Genomic DNA, 24922 nt, shown 5'->3' with positions numbered 1-24922 from the left:
AGCTGCGGATGATCTCATGACGACACTGGAAGAAATAAGCAAAGTAAGTTATATTTGTTCGGCACCAACTCAACTATTTCATGACCTGAATAATGTGTGAAGTGCTCTGTTCTCACAAGTCTTTTTGATTTGCTCTCATTTTATAGGCTGAGCCCTCCTGCTCCAATTACATCTGCGAGGTCTCTCCCCAAAAGCCCTTCAAGGAATTCTTGTTCAACATGATATCTCTCATGCAACAAATAAATGCTCTCCCGTTGAAAAGCAGACGCTAGGCGTGAGCAACCTTGTATGAAACCTTGGACCGAATAACCTGACACTGTGATGTTTGTGTGCCCGGGGTTTACGTCTACAGAACCTTCCGATGAAACTCAGCACAGACTACTCACGTGCTTCGACATTGCACTGCTAGAAACGCTTTTTTTTTTTTAAACCCAACGAATGTAACTTCTGTGAAGACAGATCCGCTGCCAGTTCTCATGTTTATTTATAAAGAAAAAAGCACTAGAATGTTTTGATACTCAAGCTTTGCTGCATATTTATGTATTTATGAGAATATTTATTTATGTTATTGGTTATTTATTTGGACGCCTGACATGTGTATTTTCAGTCAAATAAAAGTGAACTTATTTATAAAACCTACAGATGCCTTGATTTTTATTTGTCAATCACTCCTGTGTGGGTTTAAACACTCCAAGGTCATTTTTGCGGCAGTGTGGATGTGAACCGGGCCGCTGACTTTATGACCCCCTGACTCACATGCCATCTTAGGGACGGCTGAATTTGAAAGTTTGACCTTTCAGGCCGTCCAACGCATAGTTTAGTTCAGGTGGACATCGTGAGCGTGGACGTGTTGGGAAAGTCCCCGATCAAACTTTCTATGACAGAGGATGTGAAAATAGATCCACCCCGATTCCACTCTTACTAATATTAAGTCAATCGCCCATCACCTTTGCCCACCTAAACCGCACACGGACGCTCAGACTTACAGTCTATTAAATGCCGTTCAGAGAAGAAAATGATCTTACAATGCTTTACAATTCAGTTCATCTGACGTTGTTGTAGTCACACACACTTTTCCTTCCAGGGATACATTATGAGATCATGTCCTACATTAGTCATTCAATACGTGGGCACTTGTCATGAAGAAGAATAGCTCTCCAACAGCAATGCTGTCTATCTTTGAAGGAAACGATTTAAGTGCACTGAACGTGACGGTTCATCCCCCCCAAAAAACAGTTCTTTCAGAGTTTACGTTTTGTCAAACTGTGGAACACAAAAGAAGATATTTTGAAGAGCGCTGGTAATCAAGCAACGCTGAACCCCATTGACTTCTATTGTATGAACACAGAACCCCCAAGACATTTCTCAAAATATCTTCTTTTGTGAAGGGGACAAACATTAGAGAATAAACGATGGGGCTGAACTATCCCTTTTAATGTCAAACATATGAGTCACACTTTTACAACGATTATACATTTACTTAACGCACGATTCTTCCAGAATGGGAACTGTTTATGGATCGGGAGGTGTGTGTGGAGGCGTGTCATGGTACGGTTCTATGGGAAATCAAAACTAGAAAATATAATTTATATTATATTATTTACTAAAGTTCCTCAATAAAAGTCATTGGTTGGCTTCATTCCGTCTGGGATCTCGTCATGATGTGGGACGTGGCAGCTCGGTTCATCACATCATCACTGATCACAGATCAGTATCAAGGACAGGTGATGCATCGGTCGTATGAAACGCTTGAAACCACATCCTGTAATGTCAGGTATGCGAGTCTTTGAATGTACAGAAGACTTTTGTAAACTGAAATGACATCGCAGCTGCTTTTCAGAAACAATTCAACCCCAAATAAAACTGTTTTGTTATTTTTCTCATTTCCATCACATGTCGTTTTCACTTGATTCTCTCAAAAACTCTGTAAATCTCAAGAGCGTGCCCGTGAGCAATGATAGCAGCATGCAAGTTGCATTTGACATTCCACCTTTAACCTTTGACCCCAGAGCTGCACGCATCTTATGATCAGCAACCTTTCGACTTCATGTCTTTATTTACACCTTAATATGAACATAAATAGTCAAATTTGACATTTATATGTATTTGGTTTATATGAAGGGACCTCACGTTTGCATTTGATCAAAATGTGCGTTTATTGAAATCAAACCCACAACATGTTGCAGTGCTAATGCACTCGCGCTGCAATTTGAGGGTTAATTCAATTCATTGCATGCATTTCTATTCAATTGCAATGACATTAAACCGCCACCCAACAACAGCACACCTCTAAGAAACGTATAAAGCGTGCACATCTTTCCTACATGCACATCACATTGAACCTCCACGTCTACCACACAAAAACATCACACACAAAAGCACAAAACGCTTCCGTGAAGATTTTAAGACATACATACGGGGTACGAAGTCCCAGTGTTTATTTGCAGGCTTCTCCGCATCGGGACAGTAATCACAATTCAATGAAAGGCCGATCCTCACACGAGCACCACTATCAAAAAGACACTGGATGCAGTGAAAGCTTTAACAGGAAGCCTCTGAGGTTTCCTGTGTTGAAGCGTGATGTTTACCTCTCCAAACATACTACACTACACTACATTACAACCTTCTTCATGGCTTCGGTCTCGACTGGACAAGCCATAGTTCACCTGTAAACCCAAATTTACTCATCCTCATGTGGTTGTAGACCTGCATGCAAGTCTTTCTTCAGTGAAACACAAATGAAGATATTTTGAGAAATGTCTCAGTGGTTTTGCGTTCATATGAGGGAAGTCAATGAGGTTCCGTGTTGTGTGATTATCAGCGTTCTTCAAAATATAATATTCTTTTGTGTTCTGAAGAAAGCCATACAGATGCGGTATTACAGTTTGACGCAACAGCATGAACGTAAATGTTTGCCACACACACAAAACAACATATATACAGACACACGCTAAAACGATGACCAAATGAGGGAAAAGGAACATTTTTATTTATTTTCATTTGCTTTGATGAATAAACAGAACTTCACCCCCTTGTTCTCATGTAACGTTGTGGTCTATTTAGTCTGTTTTTTTCATTCTTTTTCTCATCGACACATTACTCGGGGGTAGACAAACTTGCATCTCTATTGTCTAAAAGTGCCATCTTTTTATGCCGTTGATAAAACAAAACAAACAAGCAAAACGAGCAAGATCAACACACCAAACAATTTAAACAAATAAATGACTACATATTGCATTTGAAACGTCACAGCATGTCTCACATCGAGAAATGATCGCTGATCGGCGGCTTCTCAACCCACTGGCCGTATCCCTTCCTCGCCAGGTAAGATTTCAGGACGCTTTTTGCTTCCTGGTACGGCTTCGCCATCATCTGGATGTTCCATAAACAATGAGATTATCCATCAATATTAAATCATTCTTAATTGCAGACGTGATGTCAGGTATTTATGAGGTTAGCGAGACAGTAAAGCATGTCTGCGGTACCTTGGCTTCTCTGTATGTGACGGCGGCGAGCAGCTCCTCTCTCTGGGCTTCTTTAGCCACTAAATTAAATCGACTCAACATAGCTGCTTTACAAAGCCGGCTGGCCAACGCTGGACTGCTTTTAAACGGAGAACTGGTAAAAAAAAAAAAACATACAAGAGGAATCGTTTACTTAAATAATAACATTTTCTCCATTTAGTTTTCCTCATGGACAACTCCAATTTGCCATTTATTTACTCAACCTCAGGCCATCCGAGATGTACGTGACATTTTTTCTAGAGTAGAACCATAAAGAAGATTGTGTAAATGCTCAGCCCATTTCTGCTTTATATAATGGGAGTCTATGGGGTCCACCTGTCTAAGAGTTCCTAAAGCACATCATTCCAAAAAGCGGCTCCTGGCAACGTTTCATAAAGTGAATCGTTTGATATTTTCATAAAACTGAACATCATTTTAATACTATTAGCCATGATGTGCAACCTCTGCACACAATCGCAATCTTCTTCTTGAAGTATTTGGTGGCCGATGGCATACCAGCGTCTGGTACATTTAGCGCCACCTGAAGAAAGGGAGTGTTTAGGCTGTACAGTATGGCTAATATTATTAAAAATGACGTTCAAATTTATGAAAATATTGAGCGAAACGTAAACATATTGCCAGGAGCCGCTTTCTGGAATGACGTGCTTTTGGAAGTATTTGAACGGCGGACCCCATATACTCCCATTATATGAAGCAGAAATGGGCTGCAGATTTACCAAACAATCTTCTTTATGGTTCATCTCAAAAAAATATGTCACGTACATCTCGGATGGCCTGAGGGTGAATTAATAAATGGCAAATTTGGCTGAACTATCCCTTTAAAAGCACACACATACATCATAAAGAAATCCAAATGACTCAAGTGGGTGATTAAAATCTGTCGAAGTCAAATATTTTGAACAAATGCAAAACTGAATCATCATATAAAATGATGTGTCCAACTGAGGAAGAAAAGTCACATGGATCGGGGATGAAGCCAAATAAATCATAAAAGACCATTACAATTGGGTTAACTTTTTATTTAAGACAAACTAAAATGCGTTGATGGATGGATGAAGGATGGTATGGCTGTAAGTGGCTGTCGCATGAACGAATGCATGGATGGAAGCACGTACAGATGGAACATAACACTTACTCTTCAGTAGACCTGCCCTCCAGAGCATCCACTGCCTCAGTCGTAAGGTCACCGTGGCTCCAGTTAAAACTGAGGGATTTCTGGGAAAGTTGTGTGTCTGTAGGAACGGCCGAAGTCACCAGGCTGATGAGCGGCCGGTAGACGCAGTAATACAACGGAAGGGTTGAGGTGATGCCATCCACGCGCTGACTCACTGCCATCTGCAAACCGCGTATATCACTGCAGCCTCCCTCACCTCAACACATTAAGCAGACAACAGATGTTTAACAAAGTGTTTACCAACACAAATATGCGCTGTTAGTACAACAAACCTAAGAAGTTCAGTGTTGGGTGTAACAAGGTTTTAAGTAATTAGTTACTGTAGTTTAATTACTTTTCCCTTGAAAAGTAAAGTAATGGGTTACTTTTATTTTTATATAATTCTATTACAGTTATTTCTGATGTAATTGAACTAAATACTTTGTAATATATTCAATAGTGGAAATGACATCAATATTATAAATCTAACTTTAAAATGTGTGCTTATAAAATTCTACTCACATTTCTATACTTTGGTCAGTTAAAAATAATAATTTATGTAGTTATTTTATAAATTTTTTGCATGAATTAAATAAGCCGTTTCATGTCTATCCTTGAATCAATTCTAATCAAGGTTGATGTAGGATATAGAAAGTAATCAGTAATAAATGACTTAATACTTTTTGGAGAGAGTCATTTGTACAGTAATATGTAACTGTAACTGAATATGTATCTAGTAACTTGTAATAAGTTACTTTTTCAGAGTAACGTACCCAACACTGTACGCAATAAACATTAGGGGTGGGTTTACAATACATTGGTATCACGATATTTTGGAGAAAAAAAATGGCGTTTTCAAAAAGAGTTTTGTTGTACATACAAGAGTTGATCTGAACATTCAAATGCAACTAAATAAAAACTGGACAGATCTGTAACTGAAAAATTATTCAACATTACTAGGAAGAATTTTCAACCCAAAATTCAAAAAAAAAAAAAAAACGACGAATCCTTAGAAAAAAGTTATTACGGCACAAAGTTACAAATGTTCTATGTTTGACTACTAATAAACAATAAATAAATAAAAGTTCATATAATTTTAAGAAATGGTAAGAGCACATTCAAACTTTGTGCTAGAATCACGATATGTCTCCACTAGATCTGTATAAATTTACCAACGAATACGCTGTTGATGTAGACAGGCTCAATGAAATGACTCAGTAGCGCCCCCTGGAAGCCCAGCACCAGCCACTGTGTGATCTTATCGGTTGCAGACATGCTGACCACATGAGAGCCCATCTGCTCATACGAGCTGGAGAACTTGGAGAAGACCTTCCCTTCCACCACTACATGAAGCCCGATCTGATTGTTCACCTCCCACGCAGAGATCGACAGCGGATTCAGACGCCTAGACAACAAAAACAGCGATCATCTGTTCGCTTCAATCTATTAAGAAACAGCAATGAAATTCATATTTTGTACAATTGGAAATCTAGGTTTGGTTTGAACCATTGACATGATGCATTATGTCTGGGTATTGCAGTGAGGTCATGGGTGTGCTGGTACCCAAAGAAGCGTGATTTAAATTCAGCATCTCAGGTTAATAAGTCATCGTTATTACTGTATGTTTAATAGTTACAGACATGTGAATGGCCCGTGTGCGTGTGCATAAGTACAGTTGAGAGGGGATCTGCGCAGCTCCTTTGGGCAGCTGACTCAGGTACAGATGTAAAGTCAGATGATTTTTGAAGCTTAGGAGTTTGGTGGTTTGATCCTGCTGGAAAACCGACTTCTCCTCCAGCGAGGGATTCTTACTGAAGAACAGCAAGAGGTTTTTGTACAGAAACCTACAGGAGATTGAAACATATTCAGGAGCTCTGACGAACAATGAACAAACATAAAGTATTATGCAAATATTCTATATAATAATATTCTGAGAAAACGTGAGATGATGAAATGATAGTGACATTCTCATGATCCCCTCCATAAGAAACCTCATATTCCACGATTGTTCCATTATTATTCTTTGTCACCCTTTCATGCTTGTCGCTGAGTTTCGCAAATACCTAACCAATAAAAAGTATTAAAAAGTGCTAGTCAACTTTGACGACACAGTATTTAATCACTTAGAAAGTGTTTTCTTCATTACCTGAAAAACAGCAAATTTGGACATCTGAGGTTTGGAAGGACAGCAACGATATATGGATAGTTGACTAATAAACCATACATGTGTCCTATGATCCTCATTTTTTTATAAAAATATTAAGTTGAATTTTCGTTAGGTTGTTTGATATTATAAATAAAGAGTTGGATTCCAAAATTAGATAACTGTATTTAAACTTTTTCAAAAATCATGTTTTTTTATCACATTCTCATATATTTATTGTGTTTTATTGTTCAAGTTAGCTGTATTTTTTTCCGTTATTATGGCTTAAATCAAAACAGTTGATGACAGTCTTGATATTAAACAATAAAAAAACAAGATAAAAATAAAACGTAATCATCTCATTTGGAACCAAAATCTTCAAATATTAATAATATAAAATAATCATATATTTCAACATTTTTGCTGTATGGTATATTTGTCAACTCATATACACATCATTTTCACGCAATGGTTTTCAGTTTTTAGGACATAAGGGCATTGCATGTTTTCTTCCTCCATGTCTTGGACTTCGCTTTACATCACAAAGAAAATTAGCTTTGCTCTTTGCAAATCTGAACTAAGTGCTAAATCCTTTAGTTTTATATTTTAAAGGGTCAATTTACCTAAAAATGAATATTCAGTCATCATTTACTCACCTTCGAGTTGTTCCAAATCTGAATAAATGTCTTTAAAGATATTTAGAATATGCTTATAACTAGACAGATCCCCCCATTGAGTTCCATAGTAGGAAAAATACAACGGTAGTCAAAAGTGCCCGAGAACTGTTTGCTGTCCTACATTCTTCAAAATATCTTCTTTTATGTTTATCAGAACAAAAAAAAGATTTTTTTCTTACTATGGGAGTCAATGGGGGCAAAATCTGATTGGGTGTGAGCATTTTTCCAAATATCTTTCTCTGTGTTCATCAGAACAAAGACATTTAGACAGATTTGGAACAACTCGAAGGTGAGTAAATGATGATAGAAAAATCATTTTTGGGTGAAGTACCCCTTGTTTATTGTTTGAGTAAACGGTCCCCTTTTCCATGTCATTTGCAATAACACGATTGGTAGAGGCTGACAAACACAAAAAAATGTTACCAAACATTTAAGTAAAATCCTCTACAAACGTGTAGAGGAGTCTGTTTACCTCATGAGTGACCTGCGAGCAGTTACCACCGCATGAGAATCATGAAGGATTCGTCCTGTGGGCGCTGGACTCGCTCTGGTATTGGAACAGCCCGTCCCGAGAGCTATGACCTCACATCCTGTGGCTTCAAACACAAGTTCCTTCATGTTAACATGTCCAAAAATAATAAAAAAACACTCAAGGTTACAGGCATAACAGCACCCTGTGGATGTTATCTATATCAAAAACACTCTGCCAACAGACTTCCACATTTTCATTCTTCATTTGTCATTCTTCATATCTAAATTCGGGATAACAACTGCTCAAGCCCCAATGGACACTCCCTCTTCCATAATATATACGTATTTGGAGCACCATTGTTAGTCACCTCTCCATCACGAATATGAGGATCATTGTTTATCGTTCCCATGATATTATAAAAATGGGAAACAGGTGGCCTGTGATTGATTTATCTCATATCACACCCACAGTTTTGATAGCTTAGGTCAGTAGCTTTACTCAAATTATGCTTCAAAGAGGAAGGTTCTCGTAACGTTCAGCGGGAAGCGAGATTCCCAAATCTATCAGTAACTGTGGTTGTGTGAACGGGGGAAATGTGAATAAGTGAAGATCAGTCTTCATCTGGACTGTTTAGATTTATTTCACGCTGTCTGTGAAGGTAACAAAGTCAGGGCTCTCAAACAGTTTGCCCCTTGATGTTACCAACAATCAACTTTCTTCAAATGTCTCCGTGGTTTTGTGTTCATATAATGGAAGTCAATGGGGTTCAGTGTTGTCAAGTCATCAACATTTCTCAAAATATCTTCTTTTGTGTTCTGCAGATAAAAGTCAAGCAATTCATTTATCCTTTTGTTTTAATGTAAATTAATTAATTAATTAACCATAGTGTCACAGTCGCAACGCTAAAGTCTCCCAAAATATAATTTTCTTTGACAAATTATCATTTGATTTCTGGGACAAGGCCAAGTCTGTGAGAAGATGATTACTCAGCAATAGAATTTGTCACGTGACATTTTAATAAAAATCCCACAATGCCAGGCTGTGGTTTGACTTCCTGCACGGCTGACTTACGAGACTGCATGACAAATGCAGCCGCTGTTCCGCCACAGGCAGAGAATTCTGGGTAACTGTCCATCAGCCTGGTGAAGATCTCCCTCACCGCGCTGGGTACCTGATCCTTCAGAGGGTTCTTTCTCTCTGTCAACCACAATGAAATTATTAGTCAACTTTGGCAATAAATAAACATTCTGTCACGTCACGCAAACCTGTGTGACGTTTGTTCCCCCGTGGAACACGAGAGGAGAAACTGTGAACAATTTCAATGGAGGAAATAAACGTCACACGGATTCGGAGCAACGCGAGCGTGGATAATTTACATTTTGGAGCAACCATCAATTTAAGACGCATATAAAAACGTATAATTGCTCTGCATATCATCCCAAAATTTAAACCATATCAGGCCTGAAACCACTTATCTCCTCTTTTCAGGGTTCTCTATTCAACAACACCTGCTTATGTTTTTAAAAAGAAAAATATAACTACCCATCACAGCCCTTCCAGAATGGACTTCTGGGATGAACGAGTCTTTGTCCCTCACAGTCACTGAGAAAAAACATCAAACAATCAAACTTTAAATCAAGATGCACCAAACATCTAGCAACTAGAAACTAAATGTGGCAGACATCCTTCTCCTTATTTTGTGATTTTAATTTTATTTTTTATTGCCACGAATCATTATTATTAGTCTCCCTTTAATGCTCGTCACGAGGCATTTGCAAACATGGAACCCATAAAACGTCTCAAAAAGTGCTTGTCAACTTTGACAACATAGTTTTTGATCATTTTAAAAGTGTTTTTCCATTTCCTGAAAATCAGAGAATTTGGACATCTGAGGTTTTGGAAGGAAAGCCACGGTACTTTATATCCTCTAAAAAAGGTGTGAGTAGCGTTTGTACGACATCATGGCCTCGGGGGGTGGTCGCCAAATCGTTTACCATCCGCCAGACAAGATCTTAAGACTAATTTTTTAAGACAAGTATTTCCTGGACGAGTCATATGACTTGAGAATGGGTTACACAGAAATTTACTCCTGAGGGTTCCAAGTTAGTTTCAGGTGTGAGCAATAGTGCAAACAATGCTTGCTTTAGCAAGCAGCGCTGACACAGACACGTTCGGTACATTCTTTAAAAAGCAAGGAAATCCAACGTTTAATAAGTTTCTTGTAGATCCCTACAGGCTTTATGCGATCACTTATTTGTTAAGATTTCTCTAACACAAGCCCACTGCGAGCGTCCTTACGTTTGACATGTGTTGAATACAAAGGCTGCACCTCCACCTCAAACAGGAAAGAGCTTTACCACGGTTTCAGTGAACGACTGTCGGTGCGTTTCGATGGGAGGGAATGCAGCGTGTACGTTTTCTTGATTCTCAGGCCGAGGAAGGGGTTTACGTTGAATTTTTAAGCGCTTGTATTTACATTAGACTTTAAGAAAAAGGGAAAGTCTGACTAAGAGTTAGCATCGATTCTATGGAAAGTGTCACAGAGAATGTCACACGTTGGCTCAAAAATGCACCTTTCCAGCACATGCCAAAACAGACACAGGTGCATGTTATTTACTCATTTACTCTATAGTCAAATCTGCTAAGGGGTAATTAAACATATCACATCATGTGAAAATGAATCATCATTTGCTGGAAAATGTCTTGTAAACAACTGAGATCAAACATTGATGTCATGATATTCAAATCCTAAGGTGATAACTATTTATTTAAGTACTCAGTAATTCTATTTAATATGGTGTACAATAAAAGATGTCAGTATGTCTCCTCGACAATGTTAATCGAAAAGTCTGTCATCAATTAAGCACCCTGTTGTCATTTTAAGCCTTCCTGACTTTCTTCTGCAAAACACAAAAGAAGATATTTTGAAAAATGTCGGTCACCAAAAATGCCTCCACGTCTCCACTGACGTCCACTGTATGGACACAAAAGCAAATGCAAATCAAAAGCGACCGATGCTTTACTGCAACCAACATTTATGAATATCTGACCAAAATTTCTTCTTTTGTGTTCAGCAGAAGAAAGACAGTCATAGAGGTGTGAAATGACAAGAAGGCGTGTTAATAATAAGTTCATTTTTGAAGGTGAACTATTCCTTAACAGCTTTTGTTTTGGAGCTGGTCAGCACTGACACTTGAGCTACGTCTGAATTGGTTCACTCGTTAATTATTCCCTATATAGCGAATGTTAAATAGTCCACTATATGGGGAAGAGGTGAATGCAAATGAGTCAATGATTTCGGACACTGACATAATATAGCCTTCGTCCGACAGTTCTGTCGCAGACATATCGCTTATATTACACCTGCATGACTTTCACCTTATTATATTAGTTTATAATTAAGAGATATATAATTATTTACCATAACGTTTATCTATAGCGTTTAATAAAGTGATTTCATATATTTAATATAAAACACGTCATTCATTTAATCAGTTTATTTTTAAAAAGGTAGAAAATAACTCCATTTACATTACATTTAGGCATTTGACAGAGGCTTTTATCCAAAGCGACTTACAGTGCACTTATTCCAGGGACAATCCCCCTGGAGCAACATGGAGTAAAGTGTCTTGCTCAAGGACACACTGGTGGTGGCTGCTGGGATCGAACCAGCAACCTTTTGATTTACCAGTTCAGTGGTTTAACCCACTAGACCACCATCTCCACCCACTCCACGGTCACTTTCCTCCAGGCGATTCTGAACAAGCGGTTGATGTAATAGTGAGTGAGACACTCAAAATCAGAGTGCATAGTGGGTAAAAAGTAGTGAGCGAATGCAAGGAATCAGTTTTTACTCAGAATTCGGACAACAATACAAAATGGCGGACGTCCGATATAGTGCATTATATAGGAGATAGGGAGCGGTACTTGTTATTATGCCTCCTCGTTTCCTCGCTCCATCCTATGACCTGGAAACATCTCAGTTCTGTAATTGCACCAGGTGAGGTGAGGATCCAGGAGTACACAGGTGTTTCCTTTGCACAAGTGTTTAATTGACTAAACCTGACGCGCGTGTAAATTGCAAACAAGCATACATGTGATAATTAAGCATTTTATTACTGTAAATGTAGACCTATTTCAGACAGTATAGTTGATGTTCATATAGTTGATATACTTATATAGTTAATATAGTTATTTACATTTCTGAAAACTATTTAAGCATATTTATTTTATTATAGTGGGGATTTTGACATCCGCCTTAAAGGTGGGGTGTCCAATTTCCAAATTACGCTTGTTTTCGCGGGCCGAGTACCAAAACAACCTTGTAGCCAATCAGCAGTAAGGTGCACAGTGCACTGGATGGACATTAGTTGAGCGGAGCGCTGATAAAAACGAAAGATGGGGTAGGGGTGTGTCTGTTTTGGTGATTTGAACATCAACAACGGCTATGAGAAATCAGACATCCCGTCTTTAAGTTTGCATGTTACTTAATTGTTTTATATTTTCAATGAGCAATGTGTGGATTTCTCTTTGTGTGTAGAGTGGAAAAAATTACACACATAATTAAAATGCCAACAGAATGACTAATTTTTGTATGGTTGAATGTGTGTTATTGTTATGAATCATCATTAGATTCTTACCAGAAACTTCTGAAGGTATCCCAGCATTCTCTGAGCATGCCACAAGCTCTTCTAGGGCAAGTTCAGCTGCTTTGGCTCTGGCTTCTTTTTTGGTGATGCCCATCCCTGTTTTATACTGGACTCCATCGATTACAACACAGAACGCGAAGTAAAATCCTGTAATACCTGCTGCTCAGAGGAAACGCACACATGTGTTGAATGCACGTCCAAGCATTTCAATCAAATACTTAGAATTAAAATTGGAATAACGTGCTACCGGTGGTCACGGTTTCCTTTAGATCCATCTGAAACTGCAGAACCTGTGAAAGCTGGTACAACGCAGACACCGGGTGCGTCTCTCCACTCTTATACCTGTCAATCACTTCACGGGGCAAAATCTTCTGTTTGGAATCTGTAAGAGACACAACATTGGCAAAAGATAAACATGATTCACTAAGTGAAAATGTGAAATAAAAATGTAACTGATGTACTTATATAATACATGCTTTTGATCTTTTGGCATTCAAGCATACACATATCAATAATATTTACAGGTTTATCCTGTTTAACTTAAATGGGTTGCAAATACTCTTCTTTATACCCAATAAGAAATCATTTATAGATTAAACGACTGAATAGAATAAAACACTCAAGATAAAGACTCTCAACTGGTTTTGGGACTGAGGGCTTTTCCAGGAAGACATTTATTGTTGTTTATGTCGTTGAAATCAGAAAGTAAATTTCCATGTGACGAAGATGGAGAGATGTTAGTCCTGCCGATGTGGCTCAAGCCAGAACGTCTGAAGGATGTCCCTCTCAACATCTTTATCTCAAAACTTTAGGGGAAAATACAAGCAAATAAAAAGGAATTCAGAGAGATAAAAAAGCACGTTTATGCAAACCTAAGGTCATAGGTAAGACGTGATGTCCCATCCTCAGAAAAACGCCTACCTGGCGGGACACAGAATGCTTGCTTTTAATTGCCCGCAAGCTGTTTTATCATATTGTTTAGCCAAAATACTCGATAGGTATTATTCGACGAAAAGACAAACCTGGGATGTGCTTGTAAAAAGATCTCCTCAACACCTCACACCAAACAGGTGCGCTCGACTTCTCTGCAGACCAAACCAAACGGCGCATGACGTGACGTCAGAGCATCGCGAACTCTCGCGGTACTTGATGTCGGGGTCTTCAGTGTGCGAAGCGCCTCGTTCTCCGCAACATAAACATCGCCAAAAGTAGAGACTTTGGTGTTTTAGTGAGTCCGATAACTGTGGTGGGTGGTGTACATGTTTGTGCAGGCAACGTATCCTAATGTTTATGTGGCCTTTTTTTGTTAATTTATTTTTTAATTGTTTGTAATGGAGTCCTGCCCGGTCCAATATGGCGGCAGCGTAGCAATCGGTCATTGAATTAGCATCAACGTTCCAAGCCCAGATGTTCACGTCCGTTTCTATGGTAACATTACTACCTCTAAAATGACGTGTTTATTGTTGATGCTTCTATGATGGATTTCATTAATATGTACTTTTTTTGTCAAAATGCCTTATTTATTAATATTGATTAGTTAAGCGTTGATGAGAACCACGTGGCCCTACTGTAAATTTAAGTCCGTATATTGGTGTGCAAACTCGCCTTTAAATCAATCAACGTAAACTCCTTAGCACATGTGAACATTTATTGTGTCAAATCCAATAACAGTGTCAGCACACAATCCAAACCAGTGAAAATACATTGATTCTGATGTGTAAACTAAATACTGAAGCCCTAGTTAATCAACAGAGGTTTTGCAGAATAACCTCAACAATGTAGCACAAAGATTTTTGATTCAACAATGAGTTGGGTTAACAGTCACACATACTTATTTCTCGTAAGCACAACCACAAACACATTTTTGTTCCATTAAATGTAGCCCAATATAATGAAATAATGACCTAGTGATTAAAAGTGAAATATGTGAAAGTGACACTGGGCTCGGTGCTGGTTGTGCGATAAGGGACAACAAAGGGGTTTTTGAACGGTTGCTCATGAAAACACACTTTTCCAGTGATGTGTGTTTGTGACTCAACACACTTGTGTGTGTGTGCGACAGGAAAACCCTGTTGACTTTTTGCAAGGTCTAAAAATAGAAGACCTTTATTAACCACAATAATACAAGGTCAAAAGAAGAGGAAGAAACGTTACAATTCTCTGTCAAAGTATAACTCGCCATCAAAACATAAGGCCGATATATTTACTCTGCCTTTATTTGTCTGTTTTATATTGAAGGAAATGCAGTTTCCAGCACACATCCTTTATACGCAACTACATACAGTTCCTGCAATGCCGTGAAAAAAGAAATGTTATTTTATAGTTTCAGACGAGGCTATTTCTTCATGGGGCGGTTTCCTGTACAGGGATTATACTAAACAAAGACTAGGCCTTAGCTAAATTAGGATATTTAAGGCCTTTTTAAAAAACATACTTTACAAAAAAACATTACTGTGTACATCTCGAGACAAAACGATCGCACTGATATATTAAGATATGCAAGTGCAAGTTGTTTTCGATCAAGACTGCACTAACATTTGAATTAGTCTGGTACTAGGTTTAAGCCCTGTCCGGGAAACCACCCCTATGTGTTTATCCACTATAAATAATTAGATTTTTCTTTCATTCATTGAAATATCATGCACCTGTTATGAAAGATTATATCGGACTGCATGAAATATATTCTTAAAATGTTACAAAGTGTGGAGATATCTGAAATGGATAGAAAGACCCAGCATTAGATTCAAAAGCACCCTCACTTAATGTGTACTAAGATCAGAGACTGGTCTGTATTCTGTATTGTGTATTGTAGTATTGGTTTTAACTGAATCTTTAATATGTACGCAAATTGAAGAATCTATGGATAATTTCAGTTACTGACTCGGTGGAAACAAACATCTTTATTTTTTTGGCAGTTTAATGATGAGCACAAAGAGCAAGACATCCCACCTCAAAACCCACACACTAATATTGATGCCTGGAAACACCTCTTTGAGAACATGACGTCTTTAATATGAGTTTCCCATCTTCTGTTCCATGCGGAGACAATCCTGAAAGTGGTGTTTTAACTTTGGTCTAAGTGCCTTTATTTGCCTTTATTACTTTATTGTTTTCATTCATGCATATATGTCCCTAGCACGATGAAAGAATGTTGGTTTTGCATCAGCAGGCTTGATCTGGCACTCAGGGATTCATGATCTAAGACATGACACAGCCGATGCTCTGCGTAGGTGTTTTTGGTTTTTTGCTTGTGGCCGGTAAATGCGGGCAGCTTCTAAATTTGTTTGCTTGTCAGATAATATCTTTAAGCTAAAATTATATACACTATGTAGGAGTACTAATTCCCCTTGCTAGCAGACATTTAAGCTGTACTGAGTATCTGGACAGGAACACAAGATGATGTTTGAATCATTATTTTAAGCATCTGCTGACAGAGAAAACCCATTTGAAAAATGAGTCATGATGTTGGACATTAGCCCAGATTAATGATTAAATGTTTTGATTTATCACTGACACATCTGAACATCAGCAATAATACGTCATACATTCTTTTAATGATGCAGTTAACGAATAAAACGCCAAGTCATCAATCCAGCATGTGCAGAAACAGCAGATGAAATTGTACTACATAGATAGATTATATTGTTAATTTACTGCTGTAGAGTTTTAATTCTATCCAGAATTCCTCACCTTGGTATTTTATTCACAGAAGCAAGTGACATTTAATGTGTGCAGTCAAGCTCAGCCCTGTTTATTTGACATTCAATTTGAGGGAATTGTTGAGTGCCCCCCTCTGGCAGAGATTGGTATTCCAACAGGTAACCAATTCAAACATGGCCTTAAATGCAATTGTTCATTTTAAAATGTTCCAAACTAATGTGACCACAAACATTGAACATATGCTTTTCACTTTATGGTTTCGCTTCCGTTGACCCTTCCACTAATATGGGGTCTGCAATCCCAGTTGATTTTTTTTAAATACTGACCCTGTTTTTTGTCAGATCCGCATCATTTCTTACAGGATGCTGTGATTCACATCCCATGGCAAAACCTGTGGATATCGGAACGCTTAAACTGTGCTCAACTATGCCGTATCTTTCAAAGATTTCGGCTTTGTACATGAACAATTATCTTCTGTGAAAAGATTTTGGTTATGTAAATATCTTTATTTTGTGGGGTCAGTGGTTAAAGTGTGATGAGGCTGAATCACTGAGATGTAAAGTGACAACTGATAATGTTTTTTTATGTAATATATTTGGAATGTGGTTTAACCAAAAGTCATTTGGCTTTGGGTTAAGCCTGACGTATTAATAGCACAAATGCATAACCTATAAATCCTTTGCTCAGTGCTGAACATTTATTAATAATATCAGTTTTGGTGCAAATGTCCATCAATGTAACAGATTATTTGAGGGAGTGCTAGTGCACAACAAAGTGCAAACTCGCAGAGATTTTTATTTATGATATGTTAAAAGTCAATAACCACTATATAGTCAATAATGACTCGTTTTTGTTGTTATTTTAATACTCTACTTATTGTGAATTTGTTATAATGTTCATTTTATATTTATTAATTGAAAATATCTATATGTAGGTAATAGACAATACTACTATATAACAGTACTCATTAAAGTATTTACTCTTTACAGATGCTGTATTAGTATGTCATGCTTGATCACAAAGAGTTTTCTAAATTCTAGCTGAGTTCTGCAATTAACCACTAGTACTGTAAACAAATAATTTGATGTAAAAATGTTATATTTAATATGTATTTATTATGAAGAAATTCTGCTCAATGTTGCAAATTACCCAGTTTAAAGTAATCTCTATCTTTCCTGGCCATAGCTCTTTAATTCTTCAAGATTTATTTGAGACTTTTATTCTGCCAGTTACTACTGGTCTTGGGTTACTCAGCGACTTTTATTCTATTTTGATATGTCTGTTTTTTGGCAGTCCGGAGACTTTTATTCTGTCTCGGTCGTTTCCGCTCTTGGCTGAAGAAAGATGGCGAACGGTTCGGGGCCCGTTTCTGCTCTCTGGACCGAAATCAACCGCTGCGGACAGAATGGAGACTTTACACGAGCCCTGAAGGCTGTCAATAAAAGTAAACAAACACAATTAAATCATACGATTCCTCAGACGATCTTCCTGTAGTTTAATTTTATGTTTTAGTTGTTTTTCCCCTGTAACGTGTGTCTAACCTGCATGGAAACAGGTTTAGAAATGTCTGTATTTATGCCTAAATGACTTTTAAACGTGTTGTTAAATTTGACACATTAGCTCGCGAAGGTGTCTTGAAGATGTCTTTACTGGTCTTTGAGACTTTCTGAGGGTTTGTGGGGGTCTAGGATTAGTGATTACGTGTCATATGCGACGACTCAATGTAAGCAGACTGTTGGGTGTCTTAATAGGAACATAAATGTACTTTTAAGTCTATTTTAACGTTAATACGTTTTGATTTGTGCTTTTTTTTTACATGCCTTCTTGCTGATTTATTGTCATTTCAAAAAATCGTTATTTGAAGTTTGACATTGAAGTATTTCTGTTGTGCTTTTTTTTCCAGTTTTGCATGAGAATAAAGATGACGTGACCGCTCTGCTGTGTAAAATTGTCTGTCTGATCCAGAATGGAGGTTTTAAAGAAGCCTTGAACGTTATAAACACTCACACAAAATCACTGAACAGGTGAGATAGACACCCAGTAGTTACACATTTGGTCACAGTACCTATATCGTGTCACATCATAGCATTTCATTGGCTTATTTGTCACGCATATAATGTATGCACAAGTGCTTTAAGTAATCTCATGTATAATGCCGTCTCTCTTTTAGACAGTTCAGTTCAGCAGAAGTTTTTTTTAGCTGTGATGTCTGTCCGTCAGTGTGTTTAAAGCGTATTCATTGTGTTTCATGTGTGTCTGTAGTGATATGATCGGGTTCGAGAAGGCCTACTGCGAATACCGTCTGAACAGGGTGGAGAGCGCTTTAAAAACCATCCAGGCAATCCCAGAGCAAACGGATAAACTGAAGGAACTCTACGGCCAAGTGGTGAGCGATTCCATTCAAGTATATATATAAAGCACTTTTTACCATGTTGGATGGTTTCAAAGCAGCTTTACAGGAAAAGAAAACATGAATAAAAGGAGGAAATTAAGTGCAAAGAGTGTAACACTTGCCAATATATGGGTCCAAATTCACATAGTGACGTGCAAATCTGAATTCTCCCGTGATTCTGAAGAATTTAATTTGTTTGTTATTGTTCCTTTCATCGTTGTGTTTTGGGAATACGTTTAGAGTTTTATGAAATTTCTGTCTGAGTGGATTATTACCCAGTATGCACATGTGGTTGTGGTAATTTCTGAAGAAGTTACAGTGTATTTGTGTGTGTGTAGCTGTACAGACTGGAACGCTACGATGAGTGTCGTGCTGTATATAAAGATCTGATCAGAAACTCTCAGGACGATTATGAGGAGGAGAGAAAGACCAACCTGTCCGCTGTTCTAGCCGCCCAGAGCATGTGGGATAACACGGCACCAGTAAGCGACTCAATGACACAAACCCTTCGGAGTGCTGTCTGATATTTCAACATTAAATCACTGTTTTTTAATATGGTACTTTATTTACTCATTTCAAACCGTATAAGTAACTTTCTTCGCAAGATATTTTGAAGAATGTTGAAACCAAACAAAGTTACATTGTAAGAACACAGAACCACTGAGACATTTCTCAAAACATCATCTTTTGTGTTTCACTGAAGAAAGACTCGCATACAGGTTTTGAATGACGAGAGGGTGAATGATTTGTTTGGGGTCGTTCTTTGACAATTTTGTGTGATTGTACACAGGAGGACCTGGATTTACCCGAGAGCTCGTATGAGCTGTGCTACAACGCTGCCTGTTGTCTCATTGGTCAAGGGCAGTTCAGCCAGGCCCTGACTCAACTACAGAAAGCTGAAGGTCAGAGGTTATGCTTCTATATAATGTGTTTTTTATTACAACCATTTCGCACATCCTGTAAGAGTGGGCAGACCCCCCCCAAACACAGGGTATGTTTGAAAAATCTGTAAATCTTTGTAAAATCCGTTGGTGGAAAGATCCGTTTTGTTTTACATGTATCATTCAGTGAATGAACTGATTGAGACGTGACCGCTCACGCACGCTTGTGTAACACGGCGGTTCTGTCATGATGTCTGCGGGTCGCTGGTTCTGTGCCAGCCCTCAGAAACGAGCTCCGTCTGCCTACGCGCTTTCAATTTGACTCTCTGTTCATCAAAATAACACGAGTGAATCATAAATCAGTTCATGTGTTTTGCTTTTTGTGTTTATTGTTCTTTTTCCAGAGTTGTGCAGGAAATCTCTAGCCGAGGACTCGGTGAGTAATTCCTCTCTCTTTTCCCCCTACATACTGTTAGATGTTTTTGCAATCTGTAACCTTTTTTCCCCTCGGTCGCATCTCTGATCAAAACACAAGACAAAAGACAAGTGCTGCTTTTTTTTTTCATTTTACTTTTTTCTGTACTTGAAATCAAAATGAAGTTGTTTCTATAGGATGTGATGGAGGAGGACATTGAAGCCGAGCTGGCCATCATTCACTCTCAGATGGCTTACGTGATGCAGCTACAGGGCAGAACGGACGAAGCGCTTCAACTCTACAATCAAGTCATTAAACTTAAGTCAGTTTTCTACAAACACTCACAGGCACGGTTTATCAGTCCCTATATGATTTTTTTATCGCAGAATTTAGCGCATAATCAAATAAGCTCTGCAAAATTTGCGGCAACTTGCAAAATTCGAATGTGACGTCCTCACATCGCACATTCTGTCAAAACCTTCTCCAAAAGTCAAGCAGAGAGATACTATAGAAGGGTCTGTAACACTCACAATTTGCTTACATCCATTGCCATCTATTTAAAAAGTAGCCTCTGGTATTCTTTCCTTTGTTCCGCTGAAGGCAATAGCATAAAGGTTGCAGGCTAGTGGCTTTGAGTCAAGTCAGCATTACCGATTTGTGACACGTTCTTAAACAACACACCTGGAAACAACATAATCTTGTTAAGATCATGTTTTTTTCAGGGGTAAATGAACATCACAATAAACTAAACGATGATTTATTAAAAGTATGCAGTAAACTTATTGCATAGACTTACCATAAACAGGAAACGATATGTGATTGGTTGCTTGACCTGTCAGTCAAAACGGCCTTAAACCAACCAAGGTTTCCAGACTTTCAGTATGAATCAGCTGCATGCCTTTTAATCATTCAATTCATAAATAAGGTTTTCACAGGTGGTAGTTTTAAAGGACACCCCTCTTTGCCAATTCAATTAGTTTTTACTTTTCGGTAAAAAACCCCCGCAATTTTTATTGCAAAATCCTGTGGGGACTGGTTTATATTCCCATTGTTGTTGGTTGTCTCTTGAGAATTCTCACTTGTGTGTTTGCATTCAGGCCATCCGATGTTGGTCTGCTGGCGGTAACTGCGAATAACATCATCACTGTTAACAAGGTAAATAATGCAGTTTATAATGCGCTTTTACATAAACCGTCGGACATGAATTGAACCATACAAGAATTCAATTTCAATTTTAATTCACTCTCAACCATCAGGACCAAAACGTGTTTGACTCCAAGAAAAAGGTGAAGCTGACCAACGCTGAGGGTGTGGAGCACAAACTGGCCAATAAACAGTTGCAGGCCATCGAGCTCAACAAAGCCCTGCTGGCTATGTACACTAACCAGGTAACAGACGCACGCGCGCTACAATAAATATCTAGAATGGAACTGTCATCGTGACCTCTCGTGTGTCGCCTCCCCCGCAGGCGGAGCAGTGCAACAAGTTGGCGTCAAACCTGCAGTCGCAGTACCCCGGACACCCCAAACCGGTTCTCGTTCAGGTGGCTCAACTGTGTCGAGAGAAACAGCACAACAAAGCCATAGAGCTGCTACAGGTACTGGACACTCTTACTTCTGGGTCTCGCTTCCATTTGTGCCGTCTGTAATCGTTTCATCTCCACCGTAGCGGTTTGCAGATCAGTATCCTGAGAACGCGTCTCGAATCAAACTCACAATGGCTCAGCTTTACCTGACTCAAGGTACCTGTGAACTGAACATTTATACACACGGCGAACGGGAGTGAACGTATGGAGCTTAAAGTGTTGACTGTTTGTCCACCCCACAGGTCATGTGACTAAAGCGTGTGACATCCTGAAGTCAATAGAAGAATTTGAATACAAGCTAGGAATGGTAAGAATCTCTCGGCTTTTTGAGGATACAGCGTTAGATTCAGAAAACACACATATTGAAATGGATATCTTGAATCTTTTCTTGATTTTCTTTTTAACAGGTTTCTGCTTTGGTCACGCTGTACACTCACGAAGAAGACATCGACAGTGCCATCGACGTCTTCAGTCAGGCCATCCAGTATTACCGGTCCAAGCAGGTAAAACAGTTTAGAACCCTCAGTCTGTAAGCTCAGAGCCGTCCAAATGTGTCATGAATATTTCACGTCCCTCCGTCAGCCCGGGTCTGCGGCTCACCTTTCTCTGGTCAGAGAGGCTGCCAACTACAAGCTGAAGCACGGCCGTAAGAAGGAGGCGACCAGCGACCTGGAGCAGCTGTGGAACCAAAACAAGAAAGACATCCACACGCTGGCTCAGCTCATCTCTGCGTACTCGCTGGTGGATCAGGAAAAAGCCAAAGCGTATCCTCAAACACAGCTGTCTGAAACCAAAGCACAAAGATCACAGCTTTCAATCTAGAATTAAGTGACGGAATTGGCCCTGTAACTGGAAGTGTTGCTTTTATTTCAGTGTTTTCCTGAGCGTTGCTTATTTCAGGTTGAGTAAACAGCTTCCTTCTCCGGACAGCATGTCTTTAAATGTGGACGTCGATGAACTGGAGAAATCGCACGGAGCCACAAACATCAGGAAAAAAGCTACAAAAGTGATCGGAGAAATACAACCCAAAGAACAGGGGTAACAATCATTCACATGTTCAACAACAACCGTGTTCAAACACTCGAGCTGTGCATTTCTGATGATTCTTATATTCACATCTTTGTCCTCTTTATCACAATTTTGTTTCAGGCCAGACATTAAAAAGAAGAAGAAAAAGAAGAAAGGTATGTCTGTACTGATATTTATTTAATTGTTTTTTTGTTATAATGAGGACAGTTGGATACATTTTCTAAAAATAGTTTGAACACAATTTTTAAAATGAGAATGAAATTTCAATGACAGGTTTAATTTCAGTTAAATCGTATTTTATAAATTATATAAAATATTTAAAAAAAAAAATTTTTTTATACATTTATGTATATATGTTTTAAAGTATTTGTTACTTTATTTATTTATTACAAGTTTAATAGAATTTTTTTTTAACCTAAACACAATTAAGGAAGCGTTTAAGAAAGCAAAACCCTTAGAGAGAACTTCTTAAAGCAGTAAAAACTAAAATCAAGCAAAAAACATGATGGGCGCTCAAACAGATATCATACTCTAAACAATTGTCTTAGGTCTGCAAAACATGTACCATTTCACATCTGTGTGTCATTTAGTATGTTCATATTGCGCTCCTCTTTAGGTAAACTGCCAAAGAACTGTGACCCCAAATCGACCCCCGACCCTGAACGCTGGTTGCCGATGCGAGAACGCTCGTACTATCGCGGCAGAAAGAAGGGCAAGAAGAAGGAGCAGGTGGGCCGCGGCACGCAGGGCACAACATCAGGAGCTTCTGCCGAGCTGTAAGTTCACAGAAACATACAAACACCTTCCACCAGAGAGATGCTTGCTCTGTTCTAACACCTAGTGACCTGATTAGCCAGAAGCGCACCTGACGGCATAATTCTGCATTGTAAATATCTTTGAACTGTGAACTACAACATTGAGACGTTGTGCTTGGTTTGCAGCGATGCCAGTAAAACAGCCAGCAGTCCGCCCACGTCCCCTCAACCCGGCTTAGGAACGAGCACCAACACGGCACCTCCACGACAACAGAAACCTGCTGCACCCGCAGCTGCTCGCAAAAAGGCACCACAGAAAAAGAAGAAGGGAGGGAAAGGAGGATGGTAGAATGAGAAACGGATGAGTCTACCCAAAATGAAACACTCATTTCTCTTTAGATTTCCTATTGGGTTAAAAAGGTAAAGATACCACATCCCCTACTAGTGGCCTGGAGACGATAGAGGATGAATTATTTTGGAATTTGGAAAGAAGGATGATGAATTAAAAAGGCGTGAGTTTTGTCTAAAGATGAGTGACCGTGCAGTTTGAAATAAATGGGAATCTTGATGGTCATCTTTTTTTGCCAACACATTTTTTAAGCATTGAGTCTAATACTGTAACTGTTAAAGTGTCCGGGGCATTTTCATGTATGATTTTAAAATGAAGTGTTTTCTCCTCACTCTTATTTTTTTTCTACGCTCGTTCAATGTTTGCTTGAGTATACAATAATGTTATCATCCTACAATAGTGGCTGTTTATGCAAAGTTAAGATATATTTATTTTTTAACTTCCAGAATAAAGCTCAACCCTAATTATCATTTTGAACAAAATGTCCTCAACCAGAAAACATGAAACGGTCTTAATAAAGAGATTCCTGAAACATGATTTTTGAGCATCTTTATTGGCCGTGTTACTAATCTGTGAGTTGTTAGAGGATTTAATCATGTTCTTGTCTTGAACAGCACAGTATTTAGTAGAAGAAAAACAATTAAAATACACAAAGTATTTAACAAGGCAGAAAAGTTTGTTGTATCTTATGAATATGCTGATCAAAGCTTTAAGATATTGATGTAAATATCAGAATGAGATTTTCTGTAAACCGTCACACAACTATTTTATATGTCAGAGATAAACAAAGTATAATATATGAAGAGTTTGATTCCAAAATGTGATAACTCGATAACTTTTTAAAGATAATTCAAAAATCAGTTTTTTTATTGTACATTCCAATTCATATCAATCAAACTGCAGTTGGTTTGTTGTGATGCAAGCCATAACAACACAAAAATACAGCTAACTATCACAAAAAAACACAATAAAAAGATAACTTAATAAAAAACATAATATTTGAAAATATCTCATTTTGGAACCAAACTCTTCACATATATACAAATATCTACAATTGGAGATGTAGTGCACAAGTTGAGACCGTTTTTAAAGGCAGTTGATTAAATTAATATTGCATAAAACAATAAGCTGTGCCTTCAGCTTTCGATGTAGGATTATTTGTCAAATAAAATATTTTATATTGCGCTAATACCAATAGTGTGTAATACCAAAGTCCTTTTAAAAGAAGTCTCTGCACT

At 38.3% G+C, this 24922-nt stretch overlaps 2 protein-coding genes across 3 annotated transcripts; one reads left to right on the top strand and one right to left on the bottom strand.

Annotated features, from left to right (window-relative positions):
• Window positions 1-2967: 2967 nt before the first annotated feature.
• Window positions 2968-13987, bottom strand: adad1 (adenosine deaminase domain containing 1 (testis-specific)). Of its 2 annotated transcripts, none has more exons than XM_056768885.1 (12): window positions 13641-13987; window positions 13491-13539; window positions 12866-13000; window positions 12610-12777; window positions 9512-9571; window positions 9041-9166; window positions 7970-8093; window positions 6351-6521; window positions 5850-6082; window positions 4660-4894; window positions 3486-3618; window positions 2968-3372 (listed from the first exon to the last, which is right to left on the bottom strand). In XM_056768885.1, exons 2-12 carry the CDS (start codon window positions 13519-13521, stop codon window positions 3259-3261), a joined length of 1530 nt encoding a protein of 509 aa, XP_056624863.1. In that variant the 5' UTR covers window positions 13522-13539; window positions 13641-13987; the 3' UTR covers window positions 2968-3258. The 2 variants fall into 2 exon arrangements, with proteins under 2 accessions (XP_056624863.1, XP_056624862.1); XM_056768884.1 differs by lacking the exon at window positions 13491-13539 and adding an exon at window positions 13258-13424 and having other exon boundaries at window positions 13641-13983.
• Window positions 13988-17571: 3584 nt separating this feature from the next.
• srp72 (signal recognition particle 72) lies at window positions 17572-24221 on the top strand. The gene is made up of 18 exons (XM_056768883.1): window positions 17572-17722; window positions 18182-18302; window positions 18541-18664; window positions 19009-19152; window positions 19461-19572; window positions 19956-19987; window positions 20164-20288; window positions 21064-21121; window positions 21223-21354; window positions 21435-21563; window positions 21635-21707; window positions 21794-21858; window positions 21959-22054; window positions 22134-22315; window positions 22452-22589; window positions 22701-22735; window positions 23197-23356; window positions 23522-24221. The coding sequence occupies exons 1-18, from the start codon at window positions 17623-17625 to the stop codon at window positions 23682-23684; spliced, it is 1989 nt and encodes a 662-aa protein (XP_056624861.1). The 5' UTR covers window positions 17572-17622; the 3' UTR covers window positions 23685-24221.
• The last annotated feature ends 701 nt before the right edge of the window (window positions 24222-24922 follow it).

The sequence above is a fragment of the Triplophysa dalaica genome, chromosome 16, assembly GCF_015846415.1.
Source record: "Triplophysa dalaica isolate WHDGS20190420 chromosome 16, ASM1584641v1, whole genome shotgun sequence".
In the NCBI taxonomy this organism is placed as follows: domain Eukaryota; kingdom Metazoa; phylum Chordata; class Actinopteri; order Cypriniformes; family Nemacheilidae; genus Triplophysa; species Triplophysa dalaica.
The sequence above is the reverse complement of the archived record's forward strand: the minus strand, read 5'-3'. Positions and strand labels throughout refer to the sequence as shown.